The following is a 20,958-nucleotide window of genomic DNA, read 5'->3' as shown; positions in this document are numbered from 1 at the left end:
GCTTCAGAGGAAGGGGATTAAAAAAAACCCCAAAAGCAAACCCGGGGGGTGGGGGGAGGAAATCCCTTCCAGACCCCTGCAAGTGGCTGGCTGGAAGCCTGAGGTCGCTTCACTTCCGTGCCTCAGTTTCCCCGGTGTGGCCGGGGGCTGGCTGAGCCCTGCCCGGGCTGGGTGTTTGCAGAGCCCCGGGCCCGCTCCCCGCTTTGAAGGCGGGTTTTAAAGCCTCCGAGGCAGCGACTCGCCGGGCTCCCCCCGGCCGGGCCCGAGAGCCGGGGGCGGGGGCGGGCTGGCGCCTGTCCCCAGGCGGGTGGGGGGGTCCGCGCTGCCCAGGGGGCGTGGCCGGCAGCGGGGCGGGCGGTAACCGAGCCGAGCGGGGCCGGGCCAGGTCGCCGGTGGCGGGCGCAGTGTGTCCGGGCCGGCAGCAGCGCAGCCATGGGGCGCATCGAGTGGGCCATGTGGGCCAACGAGCAGGCGCTGGCGTCCGGGCTCAGTGAGTGGGGGCGGGGGAGCCCCCCGGGCGGGGCGCTGGGGGGCCCGGGAGCGGGGCGGGGGGCGATTGGGGGGTCAGGAGAAGGGGAGCTGGGGGTGTGTGGGAGGCTGGCAGTGGGCAGGGAGCTGGGAGGGGGTGTGGGAGGCTGGCAGTGGGCAGGGAGCTGGGGGGTTTAGGGAGGCTGGCAGCGGACAGGGAGCTGGGGGGTTATGGGGGGCTGGCAGTGGGCAGGGAGCTGGGGAGGGGGTGTGGGAGGCTGGCAGTGGGCAGGGAGCTGGGGAGGGGGTGTGGGAGGCTGGCAGTGGGCAGGGAGCTGGGAGGGGGTTTAGGGGGGCTGGCAGTGGGCAGGGAGCTGGGGAGGGGGTGTGGGAGGCTGGCAGTGGGCAGGGAGCTGGGGGGGTTAGGGGGGCTGGCAGTGGGCAGGGAGCTGGGGAGGGGGTGTGGGAGGCTGGCAGTGGGCAGGGAGCTGGGGAGGGTTAGGGGGGCTGGCAGTGGGCAGGGTGCTGGGGGGGTATGGGGGGCTGGCAGTGGGCAGGGAGCTGGGGAGGGGGTGTGGGAGGCTGGCAGTGGGCAGGGAGCTGGGGGGTTATGGGGGGCTGGCAGTGGGCAGGGAGCTGGGGAGGGGGTGTGGGAGGCTGGCAGTGGGCAGGGAGCTGGGGAGGGGGTGTGGGAGGCTGGCAGTGGGCAGGGAGCTGGGGGGGTTAGGGGGGCTGGCAGTGGGCAGGGAGCTGGGGAGGGGGTGTGGGAGGGCTGTAAGTGGGCAGGGAGCTGGGGAGGGGTGTGTGGGGGCTGGCAGTGGGCAGGGAGCTGGGGGGTTATGGGGGGCTGGCAGTGGGCAGGGAGCTGGGGAGGGGGTGTGGGAGGCTGGCAGTGGGCAGGGAGCTGGGGAGGGGGTGTGGGAGGCTGGCAGTGGGCAGGGAGCTGGGGAGGGGGTGTGGGCGGCTGGCAGTGGGCAGGGAGCTGGGGAGGGGGTGTGGGAGGCTGGCAGTGGGCAGGGAGCTGGGGGGTGATGGGGGGCTGGCAGTGGGCAGGGAGCTGGGGAGGGGGTGTGGGAGGCTGGCAGTGGGCAGGGAGCTGGGGAGGGGTTATGGGAGGCTGGCAGTGGGCAGGGAGCTGGGGAGGGGGTGTGGGAGGCTGGCAGTGGGCAGGGAGCTGGGGAGGGGGTGTGGGGGGCTGGCAGTGGGCAGGGAGCTGGGGAGGGGGTGTGGGAGGCTGGCAGTGGGCAGGGAGCTGGGGGGTTATGGGGGGCTGGCAGTGGGCAGGGAGCTGGGGGGTTATGGGGGGCTGGCAGTGGGCAGGGAGCTGGGGGTTATGGGGGGCTGGCAGTGGGCAGGGAGCTGGGGGATAGGGTTTAAGACGGGTTCTCAAACTGGGGATTGGGACCCCTCAGGGGGTTCATGAGGTTATTACATGGAGGTTGTGAGCTGTCAGCCTCCACCCCAAGCCCCGCTTTGTCTCCAGCCTTTACAGTGGTGTTACGTATATTAAAAAGTGTTTTTAATTTATAAGGGGGGGTCACGTTCAGAGGTTTGCAGTGTGAAAAGGGGTCACCAGTACAGAAGTTTGAGACTCTCCGGTTTAAGAGAAGGTCTGAAGTGGCTGCCTTTCCCCAGGGTCATTCCTGGGGGAGGGAGCCTCTGCCCTGCAGGGTCTGTGATGAGCCAAGCCCACGCCTCGTCCGGGCATTTCCCAAGCTGCTGTGTTCCTCACCGGAGACCCCGTCTCAGCCTCAGGGGGCCTGGGCGAGCACCCATCACCCTGCAGCTCTGGGCCTCCGCCGTGGCTGGGGCTGAGCTTGAGGAAGTGAAAAGAATAAAAAGGGGAAGGAAGCGGCTGGGCTGTTTCTCTTCTGTTCTCCTCTTGCTTCATGAGTCTCTTCCATTGGCCTGATTAGCATCTGGTAATAAAATGTTCATGAAAACTCCCACTGCAGGGTGGGTACAGGGCTTGCGCCACCAACTTCACTTCTCTATAGAAATCAGAGTGAACTGGGTTTCTCTGGGGACTTGCTCACAGGAGAGAGCTGCCGTTCAGCCCCCTACCTTGAATGCAGTTACCCCAGGGGAAAGGTGCTTGAAACCAGTATCGCTTTCCTGCGCAGGAAGGGAAATAAATACCCCTACTGCTACGGCACCTTTATCCTGGGATAGCGGCGTTCACACTGCGAACGACACCCCGCGCCGACACGGGGATAGGGGAACACTTGGCAGTGGAGCCAGGCCTCAGTTTGACACCTGGCGTGGGGCTGAGTCCCTTGGGAAGAGCGTTTGTACAGGGATTTTTTTCTTCCAAAGTGTTCTTGAGCCAGGAGCTGGGATCCCTCCAGTGCAGTGGTTCTCAGCCTGTTTCTCGTTGCGGGCCGCATGCAGTATTACCTGTCTGGCCCTGAGGATGTCACATGCAGCCCCGTCTGCACACAGCTGCGGCCCACAGGCCCCGGGTTGAGAACCGCTGCTCCAATGTATAAATTCACTAGATCTGCCCTGCTGGCACCTCAGCTTCTTCCCCCCAGCCGTGACGTGGGTGTGAACTTTGCTTAGCTGCCGTCCAGAGAGACAGTACGGCACCATTGTGACACTTCGATTGTTGTGGAAGCCGCTGGAAGTGGAGAGAGAGTGGGTGGGAGGGAAGAGAGGGGTGAGCTGGGAGCCTTTTGCTTCTTGGTTACTGGGTGTTGTTACCATCAGGTGATTGTAGCCACCAGGTTACATTTACGGTCTAGTTCCCGTGGACAGCTGGTCATCACAAAATCCACCATCAACCTGACACCCATGCTGGCAGTGAGGCTTAAAACCAGTAGCTGGAAGGACTGGCCTTGGGGGTGAAATTCTGGGCCCACTGAAGTCAGTGGCAAAACTCCTGCCAACGTTGCTGGCACTGGGATTTCACCTTCAGGGTATGTCGGTGCTGCAGCAGGGAGGGTAGGTAGACCTGAGCTAGCTTGCTAAAAATAGCAGTGTGTCTGGGGGAGAAGGGGGGCCAAGATTATGGGCTAGCCACCCACGGACTGTCTCGCCTGGGCACGTACTGGGGCATCTAACCCATGCCGCTGCCACGCTGCTGTTTTTAGTGAGCTGGTTCGATCTAAGATAGCTCAGTTCTGCCTATGCACACTGCAGTCCGCCTCCTGATGGAGCGTGGTACCCTGTGTCTCCTGCCACCTCCATGGTGGTGCCTCCAGCTTGTGGCAGTGGGGACGCGAGCGCAGAGCAAAGGAGCTGTGGATAAATGAAGGAGCTGGGAGCTGCCAGGCCAGCACCAGCCTGGAACTCAAACCCACAAATGGCCAGTTTATAAATGTGCAACGCTGCATGCAAAATACACGTCTTGGGGGCCAGGCGCATAGGAGTTCCAGTCGGGATCAGACACAGGGTCCATCTGGTCTGGGAGCCTGTCTCTGGCAGCGGCCAGTGCCAGATGCTTCAGCGCAAGGTGCCTTGTAGTTGGCAGTGAGGGACTCGCCTGTCTGCAGGGAAGGCTGCCCCTCAATCCATCACGTTTACCGCCTGAAGCAGGCATGGTTATAGCATGTGGCTTTTAATCCTTACACCTGCTAGCTGGGTAACGATGCGTGGCGGTGTGCCTAATTAGCGATGCGTGCATGTCATTATCTGAGTTGTGGGCTCTGCCGTGGTAACTGCAAATTAGACATGCCTAACGAGTTAAAAGAAAGGCCCCAAAACATGCAGGGGGGGGCAGCATTGCATTTACGGGTCACAAGTCGGGCCATGCCTTGGGGAGAGTGAGAGAGGGTTGAAGATGGGGGTGGGGGTAGATTAAGCTACTTATTGAGCCTTGGGCCTTTTGGGTGTATTTTTTTCTGCTTAGACACGAAAAATCCTGAGGCATCTATTAGTGTAAAAGGAACCGAATCCAGTGAACGGATCCTGGCAGCGGGGCTGTTTGGTTTGTTCAGCTAGAAATCACGCCCTAGAGCGGGTGCTGCACGGCAGGGTTAGTCGCCTCCGCTGAGGCTTGGAGAATGTCAGGGCTGGGTTTGTTTGGGTTTTTAAGCGAGGAAAGAATGTGATGGGCTGTGCGGGAAACAAGGAAGTTTCTTAACGTTGGGCCTGCCTCTGAGAGTAGCACGTCCTCCCTTAGACCTAAACCCTCCCTCTGGCTGGCTCTGGGCTTTCACGCCAAATACGCTGGCCCGGGTCAAGTCCAGTGAGTAAAGAGCCAGGCAACTTCTGTCCCTCTGCTCCCACTTCTGACCTGGCTGATGGGAAAGTGCAAAGTGGGCGTCCCCGGTGCACTAGCTGGGGCTTTAAAAAGCCGCCTCTGGACTGGCTTGACCAGAGTGAGAGCTGCATTCCCGCCCAGGTTGCCATGGACACGTGACCTTCACAGGGGACCACTCCTGCAGAACTGGCTCTGCTTTAGGGCAATGTGAAAATGCCCTGCCAGGCTGCTGCTGTCTGGCACATTCAGGGCCCAGCTCCTGTGTCCTCGCTGGGCCAGCCTGGCAGTGGGGTTTTCTGCTGTGCTCTTGCTGTGTGAGTTGGAGAGGTTCTGGCTGTGCTGGTGGCTTCTCATAACACCCTGGGAAAGTCCCCCTGCTGATTCCCAGCCAGCGTGTCTGGGTAACCAGCCAAGTCTCTTCCTCCTCTTCCTGGTGAAGACTCCAGCTGGGTTCAGTGCTTGGCTCGTGGCAGGACTCACTTCCGGGCAGGTGCCCATGCAGTGATGGTTCCTCTCATACTGGGTTAGCGTAGCCCCTGCAGTAACTGAGGCGGATGCCCTCTCAAGGGGCCCTCTCCACTGGTGCCTACGGCTGAGTGCTCCCCGTAACTCTCACCCGAGTTCATCCTTCCTCACCCTCCTGCCGCCTCACCCCAACCCTAGCTCCAGCCGAGGCTATTCGGTGTCACTTTCCCTGCAGTGATGTGTGCCTGCCCCAGCGTGCCAGACGCAGCTACACATGGTGCCCTCTACCCTGGTGGCGTTCTTACATTTAAATCCGCCCTTCAGCTTCGGTTGAAGGTGGTTTGCAGGTGATTTCTCCTGTCCATGGTGGCTGGCCGAAGTGGAATTGAAACCAGCGTAGCCGGGGCTGTGCTGAAATGCCATGGCCAGGCCAGAGGCTGGAGTATAACTGACCAAACAGCGGCGCTTGTGGCGTCTGACTCCCTGGTGCAAAGACCAGCGCTAATGAGTGTCCAACTGACCTGGCTTGAGCCCCAGAGTGTGTTTGGATTGTTATTTCTCCAGCTAAATTTGTCACAAGTTGTGGTGACCTCTTTGGGCGTGATCAGATGGCAAAAACCCTCTCAGGCTGGGTCCTGTTTCTGGCTCTTACCTCCCGGGGAGAGGCTTTGATTTAAAATCTTACCCAGGCTCAGTCTGTGGTGTGATACTGGCTGGGGGAGGGAGCCGCAGCGGGGGCAGTTTGAGGCTGTGCAGCCCGTGGGGGGCTATTTCGCTAATGCATAGAACCGTGTCTCTGTAAACAGACAGAAACGACCTGGCGTGGCATGTGGGGCGCTCAATGAATGGCTAGACCTGGGATTAACTATCGCTGTGGAGCAGAGTAACATGGGGACAGAGCCTGTTCCGGGCGCAGAGGAGATCAGCTGTTGGGTACCACTAGGACAGAGTGTGGGGACGTTCACTCTGATTTATTAACTTCCTCCTCTCTCTCTCCCTTGTCTCTTAGTTCTAGTGACGGGAGGGATTGTGGCGGTAGCCGCTCAGTTCAAAGGGTGGCCATTTGCTGCCTATGCCATGTATCCTTTTCCAGAACCGCCATCTGGCCCCAGGCTCCCCAGACATCTTGCTGGCGAAGATCTCCGGAGGCTGCATCGTCCTGGCTTTGCTCACCGGAGCAGTAGTTTAAAAGGGTGCCAGCTGTCGGGAGGTTGGCAGTCACTGGAAAAGCTTTCGCAATGTCACAAAGTCAAAATGAAGAGATTGGGGTGGGGCATTTCAACTCCACTCCCCCTCCGGTACTCGCTTTGGGGCCAGTGTATTGGAAGAAGTGGAACTTACTATAAACAAACAGTGAAACTGACTAGCCGAGTTCCATGGTTTAGCCCAGGGGTAGGCAACCTATGGCATGGGTGCCAAAGGCGGCATGCGAGCTGATTTTCAGTGGCACTCACACTGCCCGGGTCCTGGCCGCCAGTCCGGGGGACTCTGCATTTTAATTTAATTTTAAATGAAGTTTCTTAAACATTTTAAAAACCTTATTTACTTTACATACAACAATAGTTTAGTTATATATTATAGGCTTATAGAAAGAGACCTTCTAAAAACGTTAAAATGTATGACGGGCACGCGAAACCTTAAATTAGAGTAAATAAATGAAGACTCGGCACAGCACGTCTGAAAGGTTGCCGACCCCTGGTTTAGCCGTTGAAGTGCCCAGCTGCTGTGGCTGGGTTTGTAATGAGGCTGGGGAATTGTCCTCTGGTTAATAACCTTTGTGATTCTGTGTGCTAAAGCAGGGGTATCCAATCCTCACGCTTCAGGGGCAAACTCATCTCGTCTCTCCCTTCCCTTCCCCCTGCTGGGGTCAGTTACCCTCTGCCTGTCATTGCTTAGCTGGCCAACATTATGGGCTTTTTCGTGTCTCCCTCTGGAACATCAGGCATTGTCCACGGCCACAGGTGGGATCCTGGATTTGATGGGCTGATCTGGACTGGCCAGCCCTAGGCTGCTGCAGCTGGCAGCAGAAGATCCCCAGGGCGGATGCTGCCGTCGAGGTCCCATCCAGGCAGCGTATGCGGGAGGGAGACGGCAAAAGGCCGTGGGCTATCGTGGGCTATCGTGGGTCTGTGCTGCACGTTCTGGGCTGCTCCAGCCATAGACCAAGGGGGTGCGGGCGCTAAGAAGCTATTTTCCTTGACTGGCCCTCTTAGAGCGGCTGGGGTCTTTGTCTGCTTGCTGGAGTACCCCCGGGGGAAGCGGAAAAAGGGCTCTACCATGGAGAGATGGTAAGTACTCCCCTGCCTTCACCTCCAGCTCTGTGTGTGGGGGTGGATGGGTGATCTCGCAAAGGGGATTTTCTGGCTTTCAGTCCAGGCCCAAACTGACACCTCGTGTTGCAGCCCCTCCTGGCAACGGCATGGCATGGAGAGCAGAGGCAATGTGCTCAAAGCTGAAGAAAGGAAATGGTGTCTTAAGCCATGGAGAAGTAACCAGTGGAACTCACTGCAACATGATATTAAGGCCAAGAGCTTAGCGGGGTCCTAAAAAAGGGATTTCGACATGGGCAGGCTTGAAAGAGCAGTCGTAGTTAGATTAGATTGGATAAAACCCGATAAATCCTCATGCTTCAGGGCATTAGCCAGCAACTCACTGACAAGGATTAGGAAGGAACTCTCCCCTATGGACGGGGTGATCCTTAATGCCCGCGATGGAGTTTCTCAGCCCTTCCTCTGAAGCAGTTGGTGCTGGTGGAAGACAGGTTATTGGGCTAGCTGGACCTTAGGTCAGATCCAGTCTGGCAATTGCTATGTTCTTCAGGCCTAGAAGGGCCAAAATGTGCCTCCTTCTGCTCCAACAGGAGAATCTCCGAGCAGTATGGGGGTTATGACACATGGCTGAACAGCTTTATTCTACCAGCAGGATGGCGTGCTAGATAAGGTCTCACCCTGCCAGCAGTGGAGAGTTTCCATGGCAGTGAAGCGACTCGGCTGGGGTTAAAAGCCCAAAATATAGCCATGGCCCTGAATTCATGGCTGGAGGGACTCTGAGGGGTTTTGGAGAGGAAGCCATAAGGGAGCTGGAGTGGCTGAACTGGGCTTGCATCTCTGGGTATCGCAGCCCTGCAGCCTCATGTCCAGGATGCTGACTCCCTCCATAGCAGCTGCCCTGTCTGGCTCCCTGTCACATTGCAGTTCAGATCCCCAGAGTGCCAGGGGCTGCAGGTCACTGCCCTGCTCGCTGGTTGTTGGTGATCAGGTAGGAGGAGACTTCTGCGCTCCCACAAGGTTTTCCACTGCCTAGGTGAGCATGTTAGATCCTGATCAGGATAGAGGGGGCAGAGAGAGGGGCACGACACAGGGCAGATTGGGAGCGGAGGGAAGGCTGCCCTTCTGTGTCATGTGCCCCATCCTCTGTGGGAATCCCATGCCTTTCTGACCCCCTTCCCTGTGTGCGCTCTCTCTCTCCACCCCATGCAGTGGCCAGAAGTACTTGACAGCCGTGGTGAAAGTTTTTGGGCCGATCACTAGGAATTACTACGTCCGGGCCATCCTGCATGCTGCGTAAGTCGTGTGTGTGTGTGTTTCTCGCAGCCCAGGCTGTCCTCTCCACTGCCAGCTCCTACCCGGGGTTACTTTTAACCATGTCTCAGTACACACATGCCTGATCCCGAGTGAGACCCTGCCCGGCTTGGATCGAGTGGTGGCACTGAGAGCTTGTGCATAGCCAGAGGGGATGGCTTCTCTCTGTAAGCACCAGATTTGAAATCCCTCATCCCCTCTCGCCATGGAGTCAGATCCCCATAGGGTCGGTGTAACCGTCACCCTTCTAACACCAATCTGAGCCCACGACTGCTCTGGGTGAATGAGAGCGCCTGTGTGCACTGTCCCAAGACTCTTTGTTTTCAAGCAGCAGTTCTCCCATGATCTGGCCCAAAGTTTTCCCTTTCCCCTGCTGTTAGGCAACACAGAGTGCCGCAGTGGGCTGCTGCCCTCCACCCCAGAGGTGGCTGCATTTCAGTGGGGCTGTGTGCGTTGCATGGAGTTTGGGATGTGCTCTGCCAGCCTTCAGAATGGGAAGCGTGAGACGGTTTCATTGATTTGGGGATGGGAAGCCACCCGTTGCTCTCGGCAGGGGCTGGTTTCGTATCCATTCCTGCCTCCTGGATGTCAAACGGCGGGCGTCCCCCCAGCTTCAGTTCACAGGGAGTTTATGTGAACGGACTGCTCCGCCCGCTCAGGAATTCTCCCGGGTTGTGTGCGGGGCTTGGGTTTGGTTCTGAGCCCGTGGAGGAGAGTCTGCTCCAATCCCCCAAAGGTTACAGCAGGGAGAATCCAGGAATGGGCAGTGAACTGTTCCTGCTAAACCCACACTGGAGATTTGGGGTTGGCACCCTACCCAGCCTGTCCCTGTGCCCCCTGTGCCAGGCGCCAGCTCCCCCATAGCAGACAGGCTCTTTCTGTCTGGCCAGCCACAGAGAGAACCAGGGATTTGACTCACCAGCTGAGGGAACGTTAGATTTCTGGGTAAACAAAAGCCTGGATTCTGCGGAACGCATCAGAAGCCACAGAGAGAACCAGCTCCCCGGTGCGCTACCCACAGACCTTTGCTTCCCCCTTGCGATACCCACAAACCTTTGCTCTTAATTTATTTGGAGGCTTGTCTTCAAAGGTTTCGGTTGGAGTTTAATCTCGCTCTCTCTCAGTCTTGCAGTGCCTGCGGGTTTCCTGTTATCCACCATTCTGGGCACGGCGTGTTTGGGCATAGCAAGTGCCATCTATTTATTGGTAAGTACCCAGTGCTGTTAGCTCACCTACCTTGTTAGCCCTCCGGGGGCTTCTTCCTACAGAGCAGCTGCTTGGGGGCTTGGTTTTCTCAGAATGGCACCAGGCAGCATCTGTCTTTCTACTCCCCCTGCATGTTTCACGCCTCTCCTCATCTTCTGTTTGCCTCCCCCGGTGGTGTGGACTAGTGGTTAGAGCATGAGAGAGGCAGGACTCTTGGGTTCCATTTCTGGGTCTAGTGATTAGAGCAGGGGACTGGGACTCCTGGGTTCGTGTCCTAGCTGCCACTGCTTCTCACCGGATTGGTGCGTGCCTCAGTTTCCCCATCAATAAACTGGATGGCATTTAGCTAGAGCCCCCCAGGAGGGGTTAGTTAGTTAATACTCATACAGAGCTGGCGGGGTGTCAGGAGGTAGGTAGGAGATGCAATAGCCTCCTTTGCTTCCCCTAGGTCTGATGGAGAAGTTTCTCTGCCAGGCGCTGAGTGCCCCCTGCTGGCTAACTCGAATGCTGAGCGTTCTGGGTCCCTAAAGCCTCCCGGGTGCATGGAGTTGGGCTGGCCGGCAGAGGCGCCCGTTGTGTGACTGGGAGATGGTGGGGGGTGGTAGCTGTGTGTGGGGTTCCTAACATCATTGCGTCTGCCCTGGGCCTGAGGGGGGCTGGGGAAGGGGTGACTCGGCTCTCACTGCCCTGCGGGGGCTGCTTTGCAGGCTGCGCTCCGCGGCGAGGAGTGGAACCCCATCGAGCAGAAGCCTCAGGAGCGGCCGCCGGTGGGAGGAGGCACCATCAAGCAGCCCCCGACCATGCCCCCGCCGCGGCCGCCCGCAGAAACGCGCAAGAAGCCGCCGGCAGAGTTGGCCGGCCAGGAAAATCCCATCCCGGTCACTGTGGAGGCAGAGTAACGTGTCAGCCCCGCGCTCTGCCTGCAGCCGGGTGCCCCCACTGCCAGCTCCGAAGCCTGATGCCCCCTTCACAGATGTTCCCTCCCGGGATCCAGCCTGCTCCCCATCTCCCCCCGGACAGCCAGCCCCCCCGCAGCTCTAGAGCCCAGTCCTCTTCCCGTCACCCCTTCACACTACAGCCCCCTGGCGTCACAGAGCCCAGCAGCCTAGTGGAGGGCGGTGGGGCCCACTCTGCCCACCGGGGTGTGGGGGGGTCGGGGGTGCCGTCTCCTGCTGGACCCCTCCCCTGAACGGGGGCGTGGTCGTGCCGAATGGCATCCCTTCATTGGATTGTCTCCTTTTGATACTGTAATAAAACGAGTGAAGCAATCTCTGATCTCGCTGCGCAGGGGGGGGTTGTGGCTGGGCGGGGCGCGGGTTGTGCAGCCAGGCGGGACCCCCCAGGCCTTGCATTTTCCACCTCGCCTTGTTGTTCTGTCGGTGCTAAGACACCCGGACCCTGCCCCATCCCCCTCGGGTACCAGGGCATCCCATCCGCGCCTCGTCTGCATTTCCTCAGGCGCCAGCTGCTGTCGGCATGGCCAGCCTCAAAGCACGGGTTACAAGGAGAGCCCCTTTCGGGGGCAAGATCTTCACGGAGAAGCCAGGGTGCTGCGTGAAGTGGTCACTCGCTCCCCTGGCTCTGGCTTTGCCAGCAGTGTGTGGGGGGCAGGGGCGGGGTGCTGGCTGCTGGGGGAAGCCCAGCGTCCAAGGGGATCTCTGCGGGAGGGAGGGCTCCTGTAGGCAGGGGGTGCTGGGAGGAGGTTGAGTGTGGTCCCTGCGTGGGGTGTCTCTCTCACCCAGCTCCAGGCCCACCCTCCTCCTCTGCTGGCTGCCTGATGGGCCTGGGGGTGGGTGGGGAGGCAGAGAGTGGGGTGGGGGCTGGTGCTGGGATGGGGGTCAGAGAGCCAGGTCAGGGGAGGAAGGGGTCCTTCCTCAGCCCCCTGCGAGGAGAGCGCCAGAGGCAGCGGGGCTTCCCCTGGGGCCTGAGCAGGCCTGGGGGGGGGGGTCCCCCAGCCCCAGGCGCTCGCTGGGGCTATGCTGTGGGTAGGGTCCCAGTCTGGTTGAATTGGTGCCGCGGTTGGTGGGTCTGGGCTGCAGGGGGCGCTGTGGCTTGCTGCTATGCAGCCAGGGCAGCACCAGCTGTGAGGGCAGCGGGAGCCGAGATGGGGGCAGGGGGGTGATGTGGGGAATGGGGGGGGGGGGACAGGTGCTAGGATTTCCCCCATCCCAGGTGGGCAGCGCAGGCCCGTGGAGCCCAGGCCTGGTTTGGCCAGCAGTGAGGATGCTGGGGTGAGGGGCCGGCTGATGTCCTGTGGGCCCAGGCTGGATGGTGCACGGGCAGTAGGAGCCGTGGCCGGGAGGGCAGCCGGCCCCTGGCCCCTGAGGGCCAGTGAGCTCCCATGTGGGGCTAGTGTCTGCGTGGGCATGGCTGTGCTAGCCCCTGGTTGCTACGTTCAGACGAGGCACTGAACGGCTGGCACAGCGCAACCGCCCTGGGCACTTCGGGCCGGGGAGGTGGGCAGTGGATCCCGCCCGCCCCCCCCCCGCCCTGACCTTGGGTCAGCACTGGTGTCCCGCAGGTGAACAGCACCGTGGCCCAGGAGGAAATGAGCCGGGTTTCCTTTCTCATCCCCCAAGGCAGCTAGTGTCTCCTCTCCTTGCATCAGACTAAAATCAGTGCCCGAGCCATGACTCACCCCAGGTTCCCCTCCGGGGCCTAGCCCGTCCTCCCCTCGCCCAGGCAGGACTGGCCTGGAACAGCTCTGTAGCCCGTTCCCTGACCTCAACCCGCTCACCCCGCTGCTATTGGTGCCAGCGCTCCGTGCTGAAGTGGCACCATTGTAAATGTCAGGGTTGCACCAGGCTGGTTGCATCATGGCCTGGATCTTGGCAGGAAGGGCCCACGCAGTAGTTGGGGTGCCAGAGCTGGTGTGCCAGGGGTTTGGGCTGTGCCCCACGCAGCACGGTGCCAGCACTGTGGGCTGGCCACACACCCAGCCACCATCCTGTGGCCCTGTCAGTTCCGCCCGGGGGTACCCGCCCCTGTCTCAGAGCCGCACACCCGGCCACCGTCCTGTGGCCCTGTCAGCTCCGCCCGGGGGTACCCGCCCCTGCCTCAGAGCCGCACACCCGGCCACCGTCCTGTGGCCCTGTCAGCTCCGCCCGGGGTACCCGCCCCTGCCTCAGAGCCGCACACCCGGCCACCGTCCTGTGGCCCTGTCAGCTCCGCCCGGGGGTACCCGCCCCTGCCTCAGAGCCGCACACCCGGCCACCGTCCTGTGGCCCTGTCACGAGCCCCCCCCCCCCCCAACACCTGACAGCCAGGTACTAAGCCGTCCGAGGCAAAGCGTCTGGTGCTGCGTGGTACGTCCTAGCGCTTTCTCCCCCCATCACTAAGGCCAGCACAACACCAGAGTTGGGTCCATCGCCAGCAGACACTTCACAGCAACATGGTCCAGTGTGTAAACCAGACGAAAGGGCCCCATGGGTGAGACGCCGTCACATGACCCATTCAGGGTAATGGTGCGCCCATGCCTGCCGCAGTCTGGCCCTGTTCTGAGTCAGTGGCACAAACAGAAATAAACCCTAGAGACTTTGGAAACGGCAAAACACACACGTCTCATGGCCCTTTTCTATAGCATGCGGCTGGCCGTTTGCGGCTCTGTTCCCAGCACGCCCGCCTCCTGCACGGGAAAGCCTGGGTAGGCACGCTGTTGCACTCCCGTGGTGTGCTGGTTACGGGGCCTGCTTTTGACAAACGTGTGCCCCTCGAAGGGGCGCAGAGCTGGGTACTAAGAGTGCGGGAGCTGTGGCGTTGGTCAAACATGGCTGGATGCTCCGGGCTGGCAGGTCAGCCACACCAGCTGTTGCCCTGGACTCTGACACGACCAGGTATGGAGCACAGGCTCTGGGCTTGGCTAAAGCATGTCGCCATACAGCCACCGCAGTAATTAAAGTGGTCGTGCACGGCCACACTTGCTCCGTCTGTTGGCAGTGTGCACCGCCCCCTCCCCCAAGAACACTGACATGGGACAGCGGTGAGGAGAGGGGGCTGGTTCATTCAACACCCCGCCTCCCGCCCCCCCGGCCCCAAAGCTGTCAGCTGGGCACCAGCTCACCCCAACAGCCTGAGCTTCTCAGCTGGGTGTGGGCTCAGAGCTGTGAGCCCTTCCCTCCCCCCCTCCGGCACTGCCCCCCACCCCCGGCCTGGTACTGCCAGCCCAGGCTTCCATTTCACAGCAGGGAGTGTATTATTTCCATCCCTTATTGGGAGGCAGTAGCAGGGGCTGGGGAGTGCTCACAGCTGTGACCCCAGCACCCCGCTGACAGCTTGGGCTGGCAGTGCCAGGGCTTGGGGGTGGGCGTTGAGCCCTCTTGGGCCTGACCACCAACCACCGATGTAAGTCACGCAGGGTCTACACAGCTGCTGCATCGTCCTGCCTACGCCAATGTGAAAGTGACGCGGTAGCGTCGTGATGGCGGTGTAATGGGCCACTTACTTCGGCGTGGACGTGGCCATAACTAGGGTGCCGTAACCGCCCTTTCGGTGCCTGAATGCTGTAACGTAGCCCCCCCGCTGAGCCATGTCATGCTTGTGCCATATGAGGCCGCTGGTGAAAAGTCGCGGGCGCAAGGTAGGCCAGGAGGCCGCTAGTGGGCTTGGCCAGGAGCAAACGAGGGAAGGTGCGCACGTGTAGTCAGCGCTGGGCAGTGGGCTCCATGCACCGATGAAGGACCGCCTGGCCCAGAGCCCTGCTGCCCTTTCCTGAGGGACTAGCCCAGGCGTCGGGCTCACTGTTTTGCGCCCCCACAAACACAGACAAGGTCCGGCTCGCCCTGGGTGGCTTGGCCCATCCCCTCATTAGGACATTCCCTAATTAGGCCGGAGTTCCAGCACGCCAAGCTGGGCCTGTCATGCCTCTCCTTGTTCATCAGGCATGGCCCTCAGGTGGCCTCCGGAGCCTCTTTCGTTAGGCCTCAGCCGGCTCTCTCCTTTTCATAGCCCGCCTCGCCCCACTCACCGGCACGGGCTGGGGCAGCCAGAAGCACGTGCCAGCGGCTGAGCTCACACCCTGGGTAGAGGTGCTAGCCCCGCCTCCCCCTCAAATGACAAGAGCAGTTCTCCAAGTCACCCCAAACCTCACTGAGGCCCTCTTGGGCAGCACAGCTGAGTGCCGAACTCTGCCCAGCCTCCCTGCGGGGCGGTGGGCTGCGCTGCACCCCCAGAACTCAGTGCGGTGGCCACACCCCCTCTCGCACCTCCCATGCTCTGATGGGGGCAGAGCAGGGTTGCACGGGTCAGCCCCACAGCGCGCTCCTATGCCAGGGGTGTTTTCCCAGCAGCAATCGCACAAGGAGGCAGCACCTTACCCAAGGGCTGGTCTGCGCTTGGGAGCTGATTAGCATCGCCGTGGGACATGGCCAAAGAGTCACCGCTGCCTGGCAGTGTAACAGACAAGGCTGAGCCCTGGACACTTTCCACAGGGAAATCAAATTTTATTGGCTGGCGTTTCTGCTACGTCCCCAGCCTCCCACACCAGAGCAATTACATCAGCGGCTTTCAACAAATCAGCAACATTCCAATCCAGGCAATATTAAATAGCGCGGCTCAACAGTGACACAATAAATAACAATGGCTTGGCATAAATAATAATAATAATAATAATTAGGTCTTATCACACACTCACCAGAAATCACAATAAATGGAGCTTAAATAAATAGATTTTCCCCTCTGTAGCTTGGAGGGCTGGGGAGGGAGAGCGCCCCCTAGCCACTTTCAAAAGCAACAGCAGCAGCTGGTGCAAAAGAAATGGCCCCGTCTTGGCTCCAGCTGGATGCTGGGCTGGCCCGACGCTGTCGGACTGAGCACACGTCTGGCCACTTGCTTCGCTTACAAGCCACGGGGGTTGCTTTTCAAGGGCATGTTGATGCTCATGCGGGACTATAGGCACTGCCCAGCGCCAGCATGGCCAGAACACCTCACTGATGTCCCACTTGGAGGGCCTGATTTCCAGTGCAAGACTTCAGGCTGTGGCTAGTGTGAGACAGAGCAGGGGGTTGGACCTGGCACAGTGATTCTCGGTGGAGGAGGCCTAGCGGTGAGCCCCTCCCGCCCTGGGGAACAGTATCACCGGCATCTCATTGCCATAGCATTACCTCCTCGTGGTTACAAGGGCGCGAGCACCTCCGCCTCTGGGGACAGCATCTCCCATCAAATAGAAATAAATAAATAACCAATAAATACACAGAACAAGTCAGCGTCACGGCTGGCTGGCCCCGACCCCTTTCGGCCCAGCTGGGGGCCATCTGGGCAGGACGCAGCCTTGTACTAGGCCATGGTTCCCTGCGTTGCAGCGTCAAGGGCGGCTGCAGGGGACTGCAGGTCTCCCAAGCGGCTGGGAATGCGCAGAGCACAGGCAGGCTGGGCTCCAGAGCAGGGCTGATCGCCCCATGTCACAGCTTGCTGGCCAGCCAGCGTGCTTGGGTTTGATAGGAAAGTACAGGCGAGTCCCCGGCCCACAGAGCATCTTAAGGCTGCAAAGTGAAGCAGCAAGGACAATGCTACTCAGTACGCACTGCTTCCTGCAGGGCAGAGTTAAGGCTATGGAGGCAACCCCCGCATTGCTTCGCTGTGCAGCCTTTCCTGCCAGGCTTTTCTGGCTGGAATTTCATATGTTTGGGGGGCTTTTTGTAAAGAAAAATGAGCCCTGGCCTGCTCTCTGCTAGAGAGCAGCGCCTGGCACAATGTGTGCAATCTGCAAGGAAGACGTGCTTGCCTAGCTCCATATGACCCCTCCTCCTCCCATCACATGCACCTTCTAGCTACCGTGGGGAAGGAGGCAGGACCAGCTAGGCACGAGGTCTGTAATAAACACAAGAGCATTAGAATGAGCCCTCCAGCAGGCTAGTGGCCTGTGGCTACTGCCAGTTGCTTCAGAGGAAGGAATACATTCCCTCTCTTCTCCCAAGAGATGCACCTAATTGTGCAAAACTCTAGCCAGGAGGAAATTCCTTCCTGACCTGTCTAACTGACAGTCAGGTGGTGCCCTGAAGCATGAGGATTCACAGCTCTTTTCATTGCATTTCCAGCTTGCAAAGCACCTGCAGCTCAATCTTGGCAGCTGACGGTTTGGATTTCAGGATCGCCAGGTGGCAGGCTGAAATCTAAATCCCAGGACAGCTAGCTGGTTGGGCAGGTCTCGCTAGGGACAGGGAAATGGTTCCATAGGGCCTACAACTGAAATAAATAGTAAGTGCTTTAAAACAAACATACTGGTCGGTGTGACATGGTCACAGTAGGGGTCTGGGGTTAAGATGCTGGAAATCAGCTGGCTCCATGGGAGCTCTGCTGCTCCAGCACCTGTCATGTGCTCAGCCGCTGGACCTGGGGAGGACACAGGTGCAGCCGACTGGCACCTTGATGTAGTCCACCTCCAAGGCAAAGGTTCCAGGGCTGGCATTGTGTGGGCACGGCTTGCGGCGAAGCACCATCATGGTCTGGTGCATGGGCACAGAGTTGAGTGAGGACGTCTCCCGGCCCGTCTTGACGTCGATGCAGCCGTTGCACAGGCACTCGGCGAAGGCAAGCTTCTGCGGGTAGCGGTTCTCATCCTCGTCGATGCTGCGGGAGAGGAGAAGGGTCACGCCATGCTCTGGGCAAGGCAGAGTTAATGCAACCCCATCCCCCTTGGCAGCAGCCTCCCTGGCTGCCTTGCCATGCTCTGAGCTCCGCTGGCGCCTTAACAGGGAGCCAGAAGCGTGAACTACCCCTTCCTGTGTGACTTGAGGGGGCACAGGAGCTTGCTACCCTCCATCCCCCATTGCTGTCAGTGAGAGCTCCGGGTGCCCAGCTCCAGAGCAATGTTTCCAAGCATCTCCATTCACCCAGCTCTGCCCCAGATGTCCTGTGTGCCCTTGGGCAAGTCACTTAGCATCTCAGGGCCCGGCCTGTACAATGCAGACAATCTCGCATAGGGGCGCATGAGGATAACTACATGAGATGTGCTGGGGACAGGGCCATGGAAGTACCTTCAGTAGATAGTTCCACATTGCTGCACCATCTGGGGATTCGTTCAGGGGCTAATTAAGGCCTGTTTCCACTGGATGGACTCAAGGAAACAGTTTCGATGAACATTTGGGGACTCAGTTTCCCCATCTGTGAAATGGGAACAGTAATACCTCCCTCCCAGGGCAGGAAGGGAGACCGTAGTTAATGGTGCAGCAGTGCTAAGCACCAGGAGGGGAGTCCAACCCTGCCCTGGCTGCAGGGGATGGCGGAGGTGTAAACAATCAACAGGTCTGTTCTGTGATTCTCTTGCAGAGATTTAACAGCTGGAGAGATTTGCTCCAGGACCACAATGGACTTCTTCTCTCAGAGATCCCCTGTGTCTCTCTCTCTGGATCGGGGGTTCCTACGACTCTCCCGGGGCTCCAGGTGACCACAGATCAGTTGTTCCTTAGCAACTGTCCGTTCCCTTGTGGCTCCCTGGCTGGGGAGGAACGGGATGGGAGTGCTGCAGCTTTGAAGTTTTGTGCAGGTGAGAACCCACGACCCTAGTTCTGCTGAGGGAACCCTCTCCACCTATCAGCCCTACTGGGGATTTTCATACGGAGCCGGTTGGTCTTCAAATGAAAAGGACCAGCGCCAGCCATGCTCAGACGGCATCCGGTGCATTCGTGGGGCTGTGAGAACACTAGCGAGGGGCAGCTAGCATCAGCCCGTTCCCCAAGAGAGGAAACCGAGGCACAGCTAGGGGAAGAGGTGTGCCCACGGTCACGCTGGGTGGAGGGGTGAGTAGCTGAGACTCAAGCCCAGGAGAGCTGGGATCACTAGCCCGCACGACCCCCTACTCAAGCCTGCTAGGCTCAGAATGCTGCCAGGTATCACTATCTAAGGTTCCTCCCCATGCACATCCTGCCCAGCCAGGGCGGCCCGTGCCTACCGGTATCTCCAGGGAGAGAGGGAGCGCTCGTTGGGCTCGCTGTTGACGGTAGCCTGGAGCTGCAGAGCCGGGCACCCATCTACTTGGCGCTTGCGTCTCTGGCCTCCTTCCTGCTGCATCTTTTCCAGGTGTGGCACCAGCTGCACGGGGGCGTATCGGTCCCACTTCATGGTCCTGCTCACAAAGTGGGTGGGCAGCTCCCCGGCCTGCAGCTGCTCCTGGCTGAAGCAGTGGTGGTGGTGGTGGCGCTGGTGATCCTTTGTCCGCTTCTGGGCTTGGCCGGCCGGCAGCGAGAGCAGGAGCAGGGCGCACAGCATCCCCTGATGGACAGAGACGGGGGACGATAAGTGCATGTAGCCGAGCAGCCTCCCCAGGAGGGACATCCCGCAACAGCCCGGGGACACCGCCAGAAAACGCACTCCCCTCTGCAATCATTGCCGGCTTCCCCATGAGCCTGACGCCTGGGTCAATACAGTCCCATCCCCCCACACCCAGAGTACGGTCACAGCTGCCATTACATTTTATCTACACAAACATCTACACAATGGACTGCGCATATTCCCCCAGGCCTGTACAAACATACAGTGTGTAGGTGTATACACCCCCTCCGCACACAAACACGCAGCTTATGTATGTACCCACACACCTCTACACATAGTGTGTGTATATATGTACACACACAGAGCATATATATGTACCCAGATTGCGCTACACATAGTGTGTACATATGTACACCCCCCCGCCATGCGCACACACTGCTCTACACAAACATAATGTGTATATATGTACACACACCCCGCCATGCACACACACACACACACACACACACAGCTTCTATATGTATACACACACCTCTGTCCACAGTATGTATATCTATGTACACACACAGTTCTACACAAACATACAGTGTGAGCAGAGCCTGCTATGTACCCACCCACCTACGCTAATTCCACTTAACTCCTGACCCTCTTTGCCACTCAGCCTTCCTGGCCACTGCCTCGCTCCCAGCGTGCCAGGAGAGCCGCACTGGCATGGGTGCCAAGCCAGCCCAGGCACTGCGAATCCCTGGGCTAAGAGCTGGCAGAGGCAGCCGCCTTACCACGCTGGCTGAATCCATGGAGGAGTGGGCAGACCAAGTGCCTTGGAGCAGGTGATGTGTCCTCAGGCTGAGGAGCGTCTTTTCTCTCTGCTGTGGCTCTCCCTAGGCCGGCTGCTGCTGCCCTCAGGGGTGGTAGGTGCAGTGACAGTGGCCAGGTCTCTTGCTGCCTGAGTTTATATAGTGACCCGTGGAGGTGATGTACACACACCTGGAAACTCCAAACACTCAGCCTCGCTTCCTCCTCCCATTTCACCTCAGCTACTTCCTCTTGGGCAGGATAGCAGCTAATTGTCTCTTTTCCTTTATTCTGCAATCTGTTAATCATTGGCTCAGCACCTTAGGGACAAGGTGGCCCGGGACAGGCTGCGGGGGTAACGGGGGGAGTCCTGTTTACAGGCTGTCACCTCACTGCTAGTCCCCACATGCAGCTCCTTCACCTTCCTCTGGAGCTTGACCCAGGGACCATGTGTTTGATTCGGGCGGCAGAGGAAGCTACGCCCCTGCTGAGCTCGCAGGGGGGGTGTGTGTCCCATGGCTCATTTCCCGCCTTGGCTTTGGAGACTGCCACTTGGGCCTAGCTGTCTGACTCGCCGCTAGGGCTGGTGGGCATGCAGCGCAGAAGGGTCTGGGTTTGGGTTTGTGTGGGCGGGGGGCCTGGTTGGGTGGCACCTTTGCCTCAAGGATGAGATGATGCAGGATCTGCTCTTTTGACAGCTCTCCAGGAAGAGACCTGCCCGAGGGGAACCCACTTGGCATTACAACGCCAGCAATGGCTCCTTTGCACCAGGCCTGCCTGGTCATGCCCAGCTGTAACCCGTCCCTGGGGCAACACTCTCAGCCGCTCGGTAGGCGTCAGAGTTGGCAAAGGGAGCCAGTCAGCTAATGCCGCTGCAGAGGCCTCATCCGGGACGCTCAAAGCGCTGCACAGATGGGGAAACTGAGCCACAGAGCAGTGACTTGTCCAAGGTCACATGGAAAGTTAGTGGCAGAGGCTCGGCAGCTGCCAAGGCCCAAGGTGGGACAAAGACCCAACATGCAGGAAGGGTCAAAA

At 59.4% G+C, this 20,958-nt stretch overlaps 2 protein-coding genes across 2 annotated transcripts; one reads left to right on the top strand and one right to left on the bottom strand.

The window, feature by feature from the left end:
• The first annotated feature begins 357 nt into the window (after positions 1-357).
• LOC123349657 (cytochrome b-245 light chain) lies at positions 358-11,192 on the top strand. Its single transcript, XM_044987874.1, has 6 exons — positions 358-490; positions 6,147-6,216; positions 7,351-7,425; positions 8,617-8,700; positions 9,843-9,924; positions 10,632-11,192. The coding sequence occupies exons 1-6, from the start codon at positions 433-435 to the stop codon at positions 10,821-10,823; spliced, it is 561 nt and encodes a 186-aa protein (XP_044843809.1). The 5' UTR covers positions 358-432; the 3' UTR covers positions 10,824-11,192.
• A 5,870-nt stretch (positions 11,193-17,062) lies between these two features.
• IL17C (interleukin 17C) lies at positions 17,063-20,034 on the bottom strand. The gene is made up of 3 exons (XM_044986752.1): positions 19,908-20,034; positions 18,809-19,128; positions 17,063-17,487 (listed from the first exon to the last, which is right to left on the bottom strand). Exons 1-3 carry the CDS (start codon positions 19,923-19,925, stop codon positions 17,238-17,240), a joined length of 588 nt encoding a protein of 195 aa, XP_044842687.1. The 5' UTR covers positions 19,926-20,034; the 3' UTR covers positions 17,063-17,237.
• Positions 20,035-20,958: the final 924 nt, after the last annotated feature.

The sequence above is a fragment of the Mauremys mutica genome, chromosome 14, assembly GCF_020497125.1.
Source record: "Mauremys mutica isolate MM-2020 ecotype Southern chromosome 14, ASM2049712v1, whole genome shotgun sequence".
NCBI lineage: Eukaryota > Metazoa > Chordata > Testudines > Geoemydidae > Mauremys > Mauremys mutica.
This window is presented reverse-complemented; position numbering and strand designations above follow the sequence as displayed.

Bases quoted from the DNA above. Each gene is read 5' to 3' on its own strand.
- LOC123349657 (XM_044987874.1), top strand. From the start codon at position 433: ATGGGGCGCATCGAGTGGGCCATGTGGGCCAACGAGCAGGCGCTGGCG. The intron at 8,701-9,842 runs GTAAGTCGTGTG...GCTCTCTCTCAG, and splicing joins CGGGCCATCCTGCATGCTGC to TCTTGCAGTGCCTGCGGGTT. The intron at 9,925-10,631 runs GTAAGTACCCAG...GCTGCTTTGCAG, and splicing joins CAAGTGCCATCTATTTATTG to GCTGCGCTCCGCGGCGAGGA.
- IL17C (XM_044986752.1), bottom strand. The intron at 17,488-18,808 runs GTAGGCACGGGC...CCTCTCCCGCAG, and splicing joins CTCTCTCCCTGGAGATACCG to CATCGACGAGGATGAGAACC.